General features: G+C 44.0%; 1 protein-coding gene across 1 annotated transcript in view; it reads left to right on the top strand.

Annotated features, from left to right (window-relative positions):
- Positions 1–17,904, top strand: part of ALOX5 (arachidonate 5-lipoxygenase) — an 859,090-nt gene that overhangs the window by 567,760 nt on the left and 273,426 nt on the right. The window contains exons 9-10 of the mRNA XM_069240432.1: positions 388–474; positions 4,114–4,292. Of these exons, the coding sequence (XP_069096533.1) occupies positions 388–474; positions 4,114–4,292 (266 nt within the window). The remainder of the gene's footprint in view (positions 1–387; positions 475–4,113; positions 4,293–17,904) is intronic.

Below are 17,904 nucleotides of genomic sequence, written 5' to 3'. Positions count from 1 at the left end.
AATTGTATACTACAATAACATTACACAAGTGTGCAGGGGATCTATATTTTACCAATAAAGTATGTTTATTCATTGTACTTCTAATTACTGTTAGTATTTTTTTCCTGGACCGAATCGACCTGGTGGAGGTAGAAAAAGTATATATTTATTCTTACAGCACCCCCTTTAATACCCTTTATTAATATGTATTGTCTTGTTGTGTCCATTCTTACCCGACCTTACATTCTGTGTTCTCCCTCACTGCTTAGACTGCTCATTGATTATGTGCTGATCAAAGATCAATGCGTCCTCAAAAATGTAAATGCATTTAGTCTAACAGAAGACCTTTCCTAGTTTGGAAGACAAATGGAAATACACACCATTGATATGTTTACCTGTTTTTTACAGTTGCTGGTTCCTCATGTGCGGTTTACAATCGCAATCAACACCAAAGCTAGAGAGCAGCTCATCTGTGAATGTGGGCTCTTCGATAAGGTTTGACACGCTTAATTCTTGCACATCAAAAAACTATTAATGTTGACTAATTTGCTATTCCTTCTCCAGCCAGCCTAGGATTGCATGTACTTTCCGATGTCAGGATGAGTAGTCACAGACTTGTATTCATGGTATTGGTCTCTACAACTGATTAGGAGTAAGGTCCCAATGCATTGCACTAATAGCAAGACATTGGGCCCTATTCACAAACTGCTTTTTGTTTTCCGTAAAGTTCTACTACAGTGTTACTACTTACTACAAAATGCAGTTCACCAACTCCCAATTCCCCAATTCCCAATTGTCTTTTCTATCCTCGAGTGTCTATATTTTTGTGGTAAACGTGCAAGGGACAGGGTAGAGTGGCCGGAGAATGGGGAATTCTTCCACCAAATGGGAGAGTTTTATGGAAGGATAAGAAGACGTTTTGGAAAAATGAAACATGCACCCATACAGTAGTGAGCCTGTTGTTTTTGACAAACTTCCCTTCTAAAGATACTTTAGCCAAAAAGATGCCAAAAGACTCGTAAACGTACTCCAGGCCAGACTTGAAAAAAGTCCAGCAACACATACGGCTACTCACAGGTACAGCAACACATTCCCTTCAAAATAATAGAGGCAGGGACTTAAACTTACACCCCTTAGGAATTAATATTACAAATAAATTGTTTTGACTTTTAAAATAGATATAGACATTGTTTGTTTTTAAAAATGTATATAATTACTAAATAATTATTGTTATTTAAAAATGTAATAACGTTATTTTAATACAAAAAGTGTAATACATTTTAAAACTGTTGTTACATAATTATAAGTATTTTAAATTCTACACATAATCTTTAATACATTTAAAAAAAAAAAAATACGAATAAATTCAGGTGCGTTATTATTTTCAAATGAAATAAAGATATTTTAATTATTTAATAGGCATGTAATGTAATGCACTGTACAATTTTGTTTTATTAATTATACAATACGTATATACAATTATTACATTAACATTTTGTAATACAATATTGTTCATATATTTTTGAAATCCTAATAAACTTTAATAAATATTTGTTTACTTTTACCTGCCGGGTGGCGGAGGCCTCCACCTTTTACACTCGTAAAACCTCTTCTGCGAGTCTCCACTGGGGGGGCGGTGGAGACATGTAAGTCTACATCTTCAAATAACTGCACATGCAGACATTTTCAATTGCTGGAAAGTCTAAAGTTACTACTAGGTCCAGAAGTAGATTTGCTCATGAGTAGGTTCACTCATGTAAAGGTACTTTTGTAAATCATCCCAATATTTTTATAGAGTGCTTCATACCTGAGGTTTGCCCTTTAGAAATACAATAAAAACAGATGTTAGCAATTAGGCAATTTAATAGTACTCAGTTTACTGACAATTGAATTTTGAAATCCAAAGCTGGCCATGTCAGTTTGCAAAGTCAAGATCTGTAGAGTAGGTCACCTTATAAGACAACAGCAGCTCAACTCAATGAGACATCTTACATAATAGCACTGCGAAACATCCATTTAGGCCCAGCACTTTATCTAACGGTTCCAACATGACAGAATGTTTTGAACAGCACCAGTGGTTTTTTTTCGTTTGTGTTCTCTGCAGCCTATTTCCGTTGATTCTTTTGTACTTACCATTTGAAATATTTATTTTTTATTGCAGGGCACTTTTCGCATCCATACATCACACATTTATGGCTGTTGGCCAGTGAGACAGCATTTTTTATTTTATTTCAGGGTACCTCTAAATCATTGTGAATGGAAACGAATCCCTTCATGGTTTTCTATCCGTTTTTCCAGAACATTTACTGTCACGGACAGTTGTACATAGTGCATGCCATGTGTATTTTCTTGATCTTCAGCATATAATTCCAGAAGATTTAGGCCTACAAACCAAAACCTCTGGAGTGAAATGTTGTGGCTGTTTGAAAAGACCGAAAGAACTAAAGGGGATCCTTTCCCTCCACTTTTCTTCTGTACTACAAAAAGGAAGCATAAGACACTGACTTCACCCATCATCAATTTTCCTGCTCTGTTTTGTTATGCAAGCCACATTATTTGAGCTCAGTGGCAAAATCCATTATGGCAAAAGTTCCCTTCTCTAAAAGAAAGTCCAGATCCTATGATTGGCCTAGTTACAGAAACACAGTTTCACTGATTGAGATGCAAAATGCTAAGCCTACGAAATTCCGTTTTAATTGTGACCCTAAGGCTTTAAGAAAACCAGCCTATTCCTGGTGTACTCCTGATGTTTTGCTTTTCAATCCCATGTATTTATTCCCTCTGCTGGGAGATAGTCTGTTGAACAGGTAACAGTTACCACCTGCTTATTTTGAAATACCTTGCCTTCCCACTCGGAACACCACATGTATACATGGCTCTGGACTGGTACTTGTGCCTGACCGTACTGGGCATCAAGCGTTTCCCCGGGGGTCTGGAAGGGTAGGGGTGCTCTTTTGTTACTGAGGGGCCTGTTTTGTAGCAGTGCAGACGTTTTAAAAGCACTGCACGGCTCTTTGTATATCCAACAGGTTTCAGGTAACAATAAAAGTGCCAAGCTAACTCTGGTGATTAATTTACCTGCTGGAGAGACTGGAGTTTTGTCTAGGGGTAGTTTTGACTCCTCTAAGGTAGCGTAGGGGTATAATATGCCTGCTGCAAAGAACGCGTACTATGCAGATCACAGAACAGTGTTTTATGTGCAATACTCAGTGGGGTGCTGCTTTTGCCACAGAGATCCTTTTGTTATTGTGCTGTTCATAAGTTACAATCATAATATAGCACAGTGAGCTATGAACTACCATCAATGAGCTGCTTGCAAACTGCGGTTAGAAAGTTATGTTTTATCCCAGTCTTTGATTATCCTAATTTTGCTAAAAAGGTTTCAAATCTGCGTCTAAAGCTTTTTTAAAAATTCTTTAGCCATGTGGCACAGCATCAGGGCTCTGCGATAAATCCATTGCCAAAGAAAATAGGTCATAAAAGAGAGACCTGTTGGCTTTGCCCATGTTTGTTTTCTCTGTGGATCCATTCACCCACCAAGCTAGACATCCTTTTATCCAGTCTGCTTGCCCATCTTTACACTCACCGCCAAATTCACACGTGTAAAAAGCCTTTATTAAAACATGAGGGAATTATTATATCTATCTAGAGCACATTACGAGTGTTCACTCTAACGCCTATACAGAATCAGAAGGAATTTGTGAAATGTCACTTTTTCCGTACACCAGCAGAATGTATACAATGTGTTGTCTATGGTCATCTTTAGTTAGGGGAGCAGGCATATGATAGGAAGGTAGATGAAATAGTGTTTATGTCTTCCACTGAATAGTAAAATCCAGCTGGGTCCTCAAAATGACCAAAAAATTTGCAAATAATGAGAGTCAAAGCCCAACCCTAAAATGACATTCATATATTTAGGTGGACATGGTCCTAACCTCATATATTAGCTTGGACTTTTTGTTTTCATGTCACAAAAGGTACAATATCTTTGTGAAGGAGACTTTTTTGTATCTCCGTTTATTTTGGTGTCTACTCCAGTTACTGGTATGTGCACCAAGAGAAGATGATCATGAATAGAACCTCTATTTTGTTGTACATGGATTTCTAATAAAAGTATTTAAATTATACTTTCAGGCAAATGCCACAGGTGGCGGCGGCCATGTTGAACTGGTTCTCCGATCTATGGAGCATCTTACGTATGATTCTCTTGTTTTTCCACAAACATTCAAAATGAAGGGAATGGACAACCCAGAAGACGTTCCATACTATTTCTACAGAGATGATGGCACAAAAGTCTGGAATGCAGTTTTGAGGTAAGATATTCATTTCTGAGAAACATACTAAAGCGGTACCATGGGAGTACTCCTATTGCTGAATGAGCTTGGGTTCATCCTATGTCTGTATGAGAACTGCATATATTAGAAAGCACGCAATTATGTTTTAACGATATTTTCTTTGAAGACCTGCTAAACATTCTTTAGATTCTAGAAATATAAAGCATAAAGATGACCTAAACGAAACATTAAACAATAAAATTGGAAGAGTGACTAAATATGCAAGAATCATAAATGCAACACATTTTAAATGAATGAAAGAAAAACAAAGAACTTAATTTTAATTTGTTATAATTACCATTTAATACGTTTGCGGGCTTATAACCCTGGAGTCCTCCCTAAGTGAAAATGGATGTGAGAAGACGTTTAAAAACCACAGGTCTGGCTACTTTATAAATAAAATTGATTCTTCATTAATTGTTAAGTTTGTGTATGTGGTTGTATAGATGTTTTAGTGGGTGAATTTGTAATTTGTCAGCAGTTGGATGGATGACTGAGTGCATGAATGGTTGAATGTGTGAGTCACTGAGTACTTGGATAACTATCAGGTTAGTTAATAGAAGGATGAATTGTTGACTAGTGATGAATGGCTTTGTGAATTGGTGAGGGCATAAATGGACTAACAGTTGTGTATCTGGATGGATGCAGACAGGTTACACCATGCTTACAGGTTAACTCCTCAAGCAGCAGCTGTAGCAGTATTGTAAAAATTCCAAGAGTTACTAACATTTTACACCGAGGCACCAGCTGGAGCAGTAATGATAGGCTGAACCTTTAGTTACTGGGTACTGCACACACACCACACTGTCATTGAGGAGGGCCTTCGCGAGCGTGACCCCGCACCCTGGACCTCAGAGACATTAATACCCACCATTGGACCACTACTGATGTACTTTACAAAGGACTGGATGTGGCACCCCTCAATTAGGATGGTGATGCAAGTTAAGCAGCCCTCTGCACCATCACGACCCACAGTGAGACTTCCATACAGACAAGTTTTACCCCTTGTGTTGCTTTTTTTGCACGAGTTGTTGTTCTGGGGTTTCTGGTGGGAGGCTTGACTGTCACCTGCCCTGGGTGGTATTGGTTGATAATGTTACGATTTATATTATTTGTTTGTTTCTGCAAAGCTGGGGTGTGTTGTTGGGTGGGTGGGGAGGTCGTTCAAAGGGAGGGGCTGGCCGCTTCATTTGTATATTTATTGATGAAGGCAGGGAGCGACATGCACTAGGGTGATACTACTTATTATTGAAAGCTCACACCACCATCAAAACCCTTGAGCACACACACTGAGGTGATTACCCTACACTATAACATACTGATGTGGAGTGTGAACGATATGGTGACTCCCACCAAGCGATACCGAATTCACTCATATCTAAAGCGCTGGCAAGCACACTTTGCTATATTGCAGGAAACACACCGCAACTATACTGAGCTATGGAAGCTGAAGTCTAAATGGTGAGGGCAGGTCTACGGCACAAACTTATCAGCATATGCCCAGGAGGTGTTGATTTGGGTTGCATCAGGAGTTCCGTATGTCGTGGAGCACTACAGTGTGGATGTGGGGGCCAGACATGTCATATTGAAAGGTCAACTAGCTGGGTTGCCCCTGACACTGGTGGGTCTTTATGCACCTAATCACAATCAAAGGGAATTCTTTGAAGCGCTCACCCCTGCACTCTTTAGCGCCCTGGCTGCTCCCAGCTTGTGAGTGGGAGGCATCAACTGCTTATTGAATGTTGAGCTGGACCAGTCCACCCCCGCTGCATTGAGCACTGAGTAGACAGCTGTCCCAGTACCTGGGATTGAGGCGCACAGACAGTGGGCTCCACAACCTTTGGCGGCTTAGTCACCCTCTGAACCACAAGTATTCCTTACTCCTTTACTCTCAGGTCCAGGACCTTCACACCAGGATCAACCTGATATTGGGCTCTACCTCTTTAAGGCAGATGCTCAAGTGATCGGAATACCTAGCCTGCACTTTATCTGATCTCTGCCCACTGCAAATGGCACTACAATGGGGCAGATCGCACCCATGTATCCCCACATGGTGCCTGCAAAGCGAAGCGTTAACGGATCCTTCATTCAGAGAAGAGCTCTCCGCATGCATCAAGCAATACTTTGACCACAACAAAGACACCGCCTCCTCTTGTACCACGGAGAGAGTTGCCCACAAGGTGGTGGTGGGGGGCCACTGTCTGTTGGCTCCTTGGGAAGTGAAGTGCGTACTGCATGACAAACTAATGTCCCTGGAAACTGAACTTTGTCCCCTGGAGAGGGAGGTTGCAAATCGGCGAACCAAACTGTGAGAAGCTGGCCTGGTTTGTAGTGGGTACCAGAGGTACTTACACCTTATACCAGACCCAGTGATCCACCTTAGTGAAATGTAGGCAGTGTCTAGCAGCTTAGGCTGTCTAGAGGTAGCTGTAGCAGAGCAGCCAAGGCTGAACTAGAAGACATGCGAACCTCTTGCAATACCGCTATAGTCACACAGTACTTATACACAAAAAAAGACAATACTCAGTGTTACCAAAAATAAAGGTACTTTATTTTAGTGACAGAAGGCCAAAAATATCTTAGAGGCTATACTCCCTCTGGAGGTAAGTTTTATACACAATATATACACTAGTTACCAAAATCAGGTAAGTAAACAGTCATAGAATAGTGCAAACAGTGAAAAACACATTATGTTGCAATGGGCCTAGGGGCAACACAAACCATATACTAAAATAGTGGAATGCGAAAGCCGGTTTCCCCCCTAGGCAAGTGTAGTGTGTAGAGGTGCGCTAGGAGTGTAGGAAAACAACAAAGGTAAATTATTACCCCACCCCAGAGCCCAGGAAAACAGAAGTAAAGTACAACAAATTTCCTCAGAACACACTAGAAGTCGTGGTAAAGGATTAGGAAAAAACCAAGCAAGACTGCAAGAAACCAACCATGGATTCCTGGACCTGTCGACCTGTGGAGAGAAGAGACCAAGTTCCTGCTTGGTGCAAGAGATGTCCCACGTCAATACGTTGGATGTAGGCTGCTTTTCGTCATTGGATTCTGCCAACAAGCCTTGGCTCACGCAAATGTCAAAGTTGGCGGGAAATGCACTACCTGGGCCCAGGAGGGACCTATGTGCCTCATCTCAGACTGAGGGGACAGAGGGGGCTCTTAGCACCTCAGAAAGCCCTCAGAAGACCAGGCAGCACCCACAGGAGTCCCAGAACACAGGGACAAAGGAGTTGCAAAATGCAGTCGTTGCAGCACTACACAAAGGGATCCCATGCCAGTGGAGAACAACTCAGGGAGCTGAGCATCACAGGATAGAGTGCTGGGGACCTGGGCTATGATTTCTGGAAGAAGTGCACAGAAGCCCAAGAAGCTGAAGAAAACGGGGTGCACAGGGGTACTGTGTGGCACGGGGAGGCAAGCCCTTACCTTCACCAAATGTGGACAGCTGGACCTTTGGACAGTCAGTATCACTTTATTCCACCACCTGTGTTCCAAGGATCATGCTCGTTGACGTGAGAGGAGTCCCAGAGTCCCTTTTGTTGTTGCAGAGAGTTGCCTGCTGAAGCAGGAAAGTGACTCTGCCACTCCACGGGAGATTCCTTCAGTCCTTCTGGTGCAGAATGAAGACAGGCAGTCCTCAGAGCATGCACAACTTGGAAACTGTTGCAGTTGCTGGCAGAAGCTGAAGCTGCAGGGTTGCAGTAGCCTTCTTGGATACTTTGTTACAGTTACAGTGTTCCTGGAGCCGTCTGCGGTTGATCGGACGGTCAGAAACTGAAGCAAAGGATGCAGAGGAGTCCTGGTGGAGTCTTGCAAAACCGAATCTGAGGAAACCTCCAGAGGAGAGACCCTAAATAGCCCTGAGAGGGGGATTGGCTACTTAAACAGGTATGCACCTATCAGGAGGGGTCTCTGACGCCACCTGCTGGCACTGGCCACTCAGATGCTCCCAAAGGGTCCCCACACCTAGGAATCCAAGATGGCTAACACCAGGGACACTCTGGAGGAGCTCTGGGCACCACCCCTGGGATGGTGATGGACAGGCAAGTGGTCACTCCCCTTTCCTTTGTCCAGTTTCACACCAGTGCAGGGTCTACGGGTCCCTGAACCTGTGTAGACTGGATTATGCAAGGAGGGTACCTTTTGTGCGCTTCAAAGTATTTCCAGAGGCTCTGGGAGGATACCCCTCCCATGCCTGTAACACCTATTTCCAATGGGAGAGGATGTAACACCCCTCTCCTAAAGGAACTGCATTGTTCTGCCTTTCTGTGATTGAGCTGCTCAATCCCCAGGAGGGCAGAAACCTGTCTGTGAGGTGGCAGCAGCTGGGGCTGCAGTGGAAACATTAGAGAACTGGTTTGGCAGCACTGGGGGTCCATGATGGAGCCCCCAGGATGCATGGAATTGCCCCCCCCATACCAGAATCAGATTGGGGGTACAATTTCACAGTCTTAGACACCTCACATGGCCATATTCGGAGTTACCATTGTGAAGCTACATATATGTATTGACATATATGTAGTGCGCCCTGATAATGGTGTCCCCTCACTCACAAAGTCCGGGAAATTGGTCCTGGACAACATAGGGGCACCTCTGCTAGTGCAAGGGTGCCCTCACACACAGTAACTTTGCACCTAGCCTTCAGTAACTGAAGGTTAGACATATAGGTGACTCATAAGTTACCTTGTGCAGTGAAAATGGCTGTGAAATAGTGTTTGCACTATTTCACTCAGGCTGAAGTGGTAGTCCTGAAGGAGTGTTTGTATGAACTCCTTATGGGTGGCAAAAGAAATGCTTCAGACCATAAGGATCTCCTGGAACCCCAATGCCCTAAGCACCTAGGTACCATATACTAGGGACTTATAAGGGGGGTCCAGTGTGCCAATCTGGATTGGAATATGGAGTCACTAGACTATAGTGACAAATTTGGAAATAGAGAGAGCATAAGCACTGGTGCTCTGGTTAGCAGGACTCCAGTGACACAGTCAAGCATACCGACAACACAGTAAAACACCCTGACATATAGGCCACAAACTATGAGCACTGGGGTCCTGACTTGCAGGATCTCAGTGAGACAGTAAAAACACACTGACAAACAGGTAAGAATTGGGGGTAACATGCCAAGAAGGATGATACTTTCCTACACAAACCAGATCGCCTACTGGACCTCCGAAGGAAACACAAGGAGGCAGAGTTGCAACTAAGTAGAAACAACTACAAACACCACCTGACCAGGCTACATGCTGAGGATGACCACTCAGGACAACTGCTCATATGGCTTACTCGCGATGACCATCACCTGACCCCGATTAGGGCCATTAGGCTTGGAGATGGTTCATTGGCCACCTCTGAAGGGACCATTATTGATGCCTTCAGCTTTTATTGCCGCACGCTATATGCTGCAACCCTGTCCCCGGCCCCTGCACAGCTAGAGGTCTTCCAGGGTACTCTTCCTCTGACTCAACTTTCTCTGTTACAAGTGACTGAACTCTACAAGCCCCTTTGACTCAAGGAGATTAGGGTTGCCATAGCTCAGGTAGCCCGGAACAAAATGCCGGGCCCTGTTGGCCTACCAGTGGAGTACTATTCTACATATTCTATGCTCCGCACCCAGCCTTTGCTGGAAGTGTACAACAAAGCTACGACCCTGGGTCGGCTGCCAGACTTTCAACGCAAAGCATTAATAGTGGTTCTCCCCATGCCAGGTTGCGACCCACTTTACGTGCGATCCTATAGGCCATTATCCCTCCTTAACCTTGACTGTAAGGTGCTGGGTAAAATCCTTGAGAATAGGCTGCTCCCCCTGATTGGAAGACTGATACATGAAGACCAATCAGGATTTATCCCAGGACGTACCATGTTCCTTAACATTAGACGTCTCCTGAGGGTTATTCACAGCACTTCGCAGACTGCAGAAGGCCAGGTGGCAGTGTCCTTGGACATGGAAAAGGCCTTCTACACCCATGGTTAGGACTTCCTCATAGCAACCTTACGAAGTATGGGTTTCGGTCCGGGATTTGTGAAATGTGTTGGCATTCTGTCTGCTGACCCCCTAGCCAGAGTAAAAACTGGATGCTTGATATCGGACAGTTTTGTGATAAGTAGCGGCACTAGGTGTGCCCACTCTTGCCATTACTTTTTGCAATAGCAATGGAGCCATTTGCCTGCCGTTTGCATCTTCATTTACAGAAATGGGGGGTTTGGGAGTTAGATACACACCACATTGTGTCACTCTATGCCTATGATACACTGGTATTTCTATGTGATCACAAGGCCCCACTACCTGACTTGATGATTCTCTTAGACCCCTTAAACGATATATACGGACTGTGGGTGAACTGGTCAAAATCCTGTCTGTTCCCTCTAGCGCACACTCCCCCACCTATGAGGGCAACTACTGTGACCCATCGATCACAATGGTGCCATGAATCCTATAAATATCTTGGGATACAAATAAATAATTCAGATGTTGCCTTACGGGATGGCAATCTAGGCCGTGCCCTCCACTCCATCCGCGGGTCACTCCCCTTCTGGTGCTCCCTGGGACATACAGCGATAGCTAAGATGCTGGTCCTCCCAAGACTGCTGTATTTTTTTTTCCGCACTGCAGATAGTGCTTCTGAAATCCTTTTTCTGGGACTTGAATGACGATGCAAGAGTTGCTGTGGGAGAAAGATTAACGCCATGTAGCCTTTGCCATAATACAGCGACTGCTCGCAGACGGAGGCTTAGATATGCCTAACTTTGATCTGTACTATGCTGCAGCACAACTACAGTGGCCCCAGCACTGCCTAGGTGAGTTCCCCAGTGCAGAATGAACGAAAGCAGAGGCAAAAATTGACACAACTGGTATATACTCTTGGCTGTCGGACCGCATACATTGAAAGGATCCAACTTGCTGACAATAGCCTGAGCGTGCTGGTGCCAGTTCATACAAGGCAAATCCCCCATTCCACCCTACACTCCACTGATTCCCCTGATTCCTATAACCCAGGTACCGGGCAACTGTGCTTTGATTGCGCACCATGCCCTGTCCCCCTGAACTGCAGCGGAATTGGTAACAACAGGGGACTTCTTTAACAAAGGTTTATTTATGTCTTATGCAGACATTATGGATACATGCTCCATGTGACCAGGGCACTTCATAAAATACCATGCTATTCAACAATTGATGCGGGACACATGAGGTAAGGACGGAGCGGGGCTACCGCAATCAGCCATTCTACACATCTTGCTCTTGAGGGTTGGTCAGAAATGTGCTATCCCACTGCTATATGAAACCTTGACCACGTGCACCCTCAACAATGTGGAGAATGGACTCAGCCGGTGGAAAACGGTTCTTCCACAACCGCTGATACCGAAAGCATGGACGTGAATCCTTTAACAAGTGAAAGGAGTCTCCCATAACCCTGGATTCCATTTTACCCAATTAAGCTACCTACATCAGACATACTTATCCCCTGACGCATTGAGTGCATGTTCCCCACAGCTGCACCAGAATGCCCACGGTGAGGGGTTGCTGAGATGGTGTTTTGTCATATGGTGTGGGACTGCCCCCTCTTTGCAATGCACCTGGATAGATATAACTCTCACAACTGCAGAACTGGCAAACAACCAGTTGCCACCCACCCCTGAATCGTGCCCCCTCGGAATCTGCCCTAAAACCAAAGGGGACAAACAAATACATAGTTTATCATCCTGTCGTTTGTCTTGTTCAGAAGACAAATAGGGATGCAGTGAAAGGTGCCCTCAGCACCAGAGACTGCCAAATGGCTCCAGGCTTTACTGCAATGGGCTGGGGGACGAGGCTAAGGTACTAAGCTCTTTGAGAGATAGCGGATTGGCCTATGCGGGTGTTGGGAGCTGGGACGCGTTTGTGGTAAATATTGATGCCAAGAATGATACCCATCCACCCTGAAGGGACCACATTCCACCACATATGTGCTACCTTATAGTTGAATGAGTCCATACATCCATCATACTGGGAGAACTCTTTACACCTTAAAGGCTTGGCCCTGATACAGGAATTCAGACTCATGCTCGGACCTCCCCTTGCTGTAGTGCCTCCACTTTCCTCCAGCCACCTGAACACATAACCTTCTCCACCAACATATGTTTGCAAGATCTCACCCCCGCCTCCCACCTCAACTCCCATGACCCAAAAAGACACTTGTTGAAAGTTTATGCTGCATGAATTGATCCTGTTTACTCCTATGCCAGGTACGGAGTGATCTTTTTGAGTTCTGTAATGTGATTGTCACACCTCAATGACTGGGGGGTACCCTCTCTCCCTCCCCCTTCCTTTCTCCACTGCGTTTTTGTTGTTGCTTATGTAAAACAATAAAAACAGGAAGGAGCTGATGTCAACAGTTTAAAAAAAGTTTTCTGAAGGTTTATTAAACAACACCAAAATTATTAGCAAAACAAAAACGGTTCTTCGTATGGAACCTCTGACGCATGTGCACCTACACAGTGGTGGTACATAATTTCCTATTGGTGATAGCCAGTAGGTAGTTATAGTTAGGACCACCTTTTCCCATAGACAAAGCATTTTTTGTTTTGCTAATAACTTTTTACCCTTTGACGAATCTTCACAACATTTTCAAAAGTAGTGTAAATGTTACTCTAGGTGCAGTCTGGAAATTTTCATGGTGATTCGTTAATCAGGGGCTGAGAAAAGGGGTTGTCCCAAAACACTTTTCCCATTCTATGTCTATGTGGATTTTGCAATCTTTAGACATGGCTACATCCTGAACTGCTGAGCGGAAGTTCACCAAATTTGGCAGGGAGCTAGATGTTGGTCCGCAGATTGTAATTTTTGTTATTTAGTGTACATCTGTTTAGTAGTTGTGGAGTTATTAAAAGGAAAACAATATGGACATCTAGGGATGCAGATTCTCCCCGGGCAAAAAGCAAGGCCCTGATTGGCTGACCGCAACCTGAAAGGAAAGTTGCGGCCACCACTTTGTTTCTTGGCTGGGCCCCCAGGGAAAAAACATAAATAAAAACACACATAAAGGGTCCAAATAGAGGTATCCTGACTGCTTAAGACACATGGAGGGGTCTCTAAGGGACCCACAATGAACATAAAATTGCCAGATTATTATTTTTTGGTTGATGTGCAAATCTACTGCGGCACACATCGCAATTCCTAAATCTGTGACGGATCAGTGGATACGAAAGCTAATGAAAAAAACAGGCTGTGCGCAGCATGGGGTTGGTTGCATGCGGAGGGCCTGGCCGCTTTGGCCATGTGAGGCTGTGGTTTTATTAATGTACCATATCTATATATTACTTTGCATTAAAAAAACTTAGAAATTCAGTGAAAAAAAACAAAGATTAAAGGGATGTTATAGTTAGGTTCACATTTTTCCCACACAAAACCCTAGGAAATCAGCAGTAATAATTATACCTATATTTAAGTAACTATAACTTGTGCTGGAAAGTAACTTTAGGATACAAGATATAGTATATACTTATACTGCATAACTGTAACCTTAGTTTTTTTACTGAGTATATAAAACAGGTGGTCTCCTTCCATTTTCTTTTGATTAGCCCCGGGGTGGGCCATGTCCCAGGGAATTGTCGCCTTTTAGAAATAGGGGGCGCACCTGACCCCTCCTAGGGCTTCTATGAGCCCTGGGAAATGCCACCTGCCTGGGGCAAACATACAATTGTGTGCCGGAGACCGCCACCTCCCCGGGGCAAACATACAATTGTGAGCATGGCCCACAGCAGCCCCGGGGATCACCACTCCCCAGGACTAAAATAAAACAATAAGGGGGGTCCATTGTGAACCCCTGTTCCTGGACACCACCACTTACCCAGGCAATACACGTTGGAGGTGGCTGTGTGGCCTCCTCTCGAGGAGTCAATGTGGACCCTGGGGACCGCCACCCCACAGGGCCGGCTCCTGCTATGTCCGGGGGTTCCCACCTCCAGGACATAGCTGTTTGCTCTGACTTGGCAGGAGCTTTGACAGCTTCCACCAAGTCAGAGCAAACACTTCGCTTCATGCATGTGAGAGCTGTCAAACGGCTTTCACTTGCAAAAAGTGAAGTTTTCATCTGTTTCGCTGCATGCAAATATGTGTGCAGGTAAACAGATGTAAGCATTGCTCCTGCAAGCAGGGAGTTGCTATTTAAAGCAGCTCCCTGCTTGTGGGGCAGGACATGGGAAGCCTGCTAGGACCATGGGGGCCTTGAGGATCCCCGCGGTCCTGCCTCTCCCTCTTTCTCAGAGAGGGGTTGAATGTCATAGTTAAGTCTGGACACCACACAGTAAGAAGTCACCTCTGGCATAATGGTTATGGTCTCAGCCCTGCACACCTAAAGGTTAAGGGTTTTAGTCTATGTGAATCTATGGTCATTTCCTGCCTTAGTTTCTTTTCAACTATAAGTAGTTCAGTTACATACTGAAAGGTGATCTCACTCTTTTTAATTGACAAAATCATTTTTCTTTTCAATTTGTCCGGCAATATCTAATTCTAAGTATATAATTCATCAAAGTAAAATCGCTCTCTCTCTCAATCTCTCACTTTCTCTCTCTCTCTTTCTGTCAGGGTTGGGTCAATAGTAGGGTTGCCCGCAGCGCCTGGTAGCGTGGTGCAAGGTCGGGTGGTTATAGGGGATTGACCACTGGGTCTGGCCACAGGCCAAGCCCTGTGGCCAACCGCCACCACCCGTGTGCGGCGGTGGTTGGATTAACATATAGTAATGAAAATTTCTATACTTTAAAAAAAAGCATAGAAATTCATTGAATAAAACAAAGGTTACAGGCACTTTATAGTTAGGAAATAGAATAAAAAAACATAGAAGTTCACTTAAAAAAACAGACATTGCAGGGACGTTATATTGAGGATCACATTTTAAACGTACAAAACCATAGAAATTCAACTGTTAGAGTTATCTCAAGTAACTATAACTCGTACCCTAAGGTAACTGTACCTCGCGCCCTCGGCATGCACTGCTAATTACCCCACAAATTGCGGCACTCATGACATCTTTGATAACATCATTGATAATATCAATATATTATCTGCAGTGAAATCTTTGACAAAAAACTGAGCATGGTGGCGATGCAAATTATAGTTACCTTAGGCACGAGTTATAGTTACTTGAGATAACTCTAACTATAACAGGTGAATTTCTATGGTTTTGTACGTTTAAAATGTGAGCCTAAATATAACATCCCTATAACTTTTGTTTTTTTAAATATATATATATATATATATATATATATATATATATATATATATATATATGTATATATATATATATATATATATATGCTTTTCATGCTTTAGGGTTTACTGTGCGTCCTCTTTGTTTGTAATCATTGGGCTCAGCTCTATCCTTTATAGATTCTACCCCTCATTCCCAAGAACAATGGCCCATATTTATACTTTTTTAGCGCTGCATTTGCGTCATTTTTTGACTCAAAAGCGGCGCAAATTTAACAAATCCAAGGGGCATATTTATACTCCGTTTGCGCCGAATTTGCGTCGTTTTTTTCGACGCAAATTCGACGCTAAACTAACGCCAACTAACGCCATATTTATACTATGGCGTTAGAGGCGAATAGCGCCAAAGTTCCCGGAATGTGCGTCATTTTTTAGCGTGAACCCCTTCCTTGCGTTAATGATATGCAAGGGAGGCGTTCCCGTCTAAAAAATGACTCCCAGGCCTTTACGTGGTATTTATACTCCCGGGCAAAAGAGACGCCCGGGAGTGGGCGTGGCTAAAAACGGCGCATTTGCGCCGCTTTTTAACGCCTGGGTCGGGCATGGCGTTAAGGGACAAGTGGGCTCAAAATGAGCCCACAGTGCCCTCCCCTGCCCCCAGGGACCCCCCCTGCCACCCTTGCCCACCCCAGGAGGACACCCAAGGCTGGAGGGACCCACCCCAGGGACATTCAGGTAAGTTCAGGTAAGTATTTTTTTTTTTTTTTTTTAATAATTTTTTTTGGCATAGGGGGGCCTGATTTGTGCCCCCCTACATGCCACTATGCCCAATGACCATGCCCAGGGGACAGAAGTCCCCTGGGCATGGCCATTGGGCAAGGGGGCATGACTCCTATCTTTACAATGATAGGAGTCATGTTGATGGGGGATGGGCGTCGAAAATAAATGGCGCAAGTCGGGTTAAGACGATTTTTTCGACGTAACCTGACTTGCCCCATTTTAAGACGCCCATACGCCATTTTCCCCCTACGCCGGCGCTGTCTGGTCTACGTGGTTTTTTCCCACGCAAACCAGGCAGCGCCGGTCTGATTGCGCCGTCTAACGCCATTCCATAAATACGGCGCCCGCATGGCGCTTCAGAATGGCGTTAGACGGCGCAAAACTTTTTGACGCTAAACTGCGTTAGCGCAGTTTAGCGTCAAAAAGTATAAATATGGGCCCAAGTATTTTGTAAGTTTGCGCCGCTTTTGCATCACAAAGCGGCGCAAATGCGACGCTAAAAAAAGTATAAATATGGGCCAATGTGTGCACAATGTGTTCACACACCTTTGCTCCAGTTGCCACCCCATATTGAAGTAGGATGCAAGGTCCGGTAGGGAAATAAAATAGGCCAGAGTACCAAAATAAAAGTGGCCCTTATCAGTGAAGTAGATTGCTAAAAAAGTGGGCCATATTTGCAAATTGGCGTAGTTCTGAACTTGTAAAGACACGCTGTGTAAGTGATTTTTGAGGTGTGGTAGACTGCATGCATTTTTGCCTGCTACAAGCAATCTTTGTTTAAATAGCAGGGAACTTAACTTAAAAACTGGCCCAAGCAGACCATGAAACGCGTCCACCAGCAGCCAGAAAAACGGCCTACACAGTGATCTGCCAGACCAACCCATGGGGCAGTGCCTGATTGCCCTGTAGGTCAGTCTGACCCTGGTACCAAAGAAGAGCTGTGGTGTTCTTTTGAACGAGTGGTGGAATATAGATAAATAAATATATGGGGAAGTTATAAAGTAAAAAAAAAGAAAAGAAAATCAGAACTCTGTATATTGTCCAATGCTGCCATCTACTGGACATAGAACAGAATTAATTTTGCATGAATACAACATTTTTGATTCGTAGAGAATGTAAAAACAAGCATTTGCAATGCAATAAGTCACATATTTGTGAGAATTAGAGCTATTGGCGTTGTAGATGACAATTTATTTTACCCGTGTGTTTTGGTTTGGAGTGGACCTTAGAACTAGAACACTGGGGCAGATTTATGAAAAGTGGCACTGCACCTAGTGCAGCACCACTTTTCTTGTGGCCCTTAGCCACCCCACTAACGCCACCATATGTGTTTCATATTTAAAATACGGGGCACCATTGAGGTAGTTAGGGAACCAGCATCATAATTTTTTATGCTAGTTAGGCAATTTGCAGGACTAGCGTAAAAAATGATGACTCTAATCCTGCAAAGCACCCAGATGCCCATTGAAACCAATGGGAGCCTCCTTTTAAAGGTTGCTCTGAGCAGACGTTAAAAATCCCTTAAAAAATTAGGCAAAAAAATCTTTAAGATTTATTTGTGCCATTTGTTGCCCCCCCAAGTGCTGCGACGACCCCCTTGTATACATTATGCCTGGCATAAGCATA

This window comes from Pleurodeles waltl, chromosome 6, assembly GCF_031143425.1.
Source record: "Pleurodeles waltl isolate 20211129_DDA chromosome 6, aPleWal1.hap1.20221129, whole genome shotgun sequence".
Taxonomy (NCBI): domain Eukaryota; kingdom Metazoa; phylum Chordata; class Amphibia; order Caudata; family Salamandridae; genus Pleurodeles; species Pleurodeles waltl.
The sequence above is the reverse complement of the archived record's forward strand: the minus strand, read 5'-3'. Positions and strand labels throughout refer to the sequence as shown.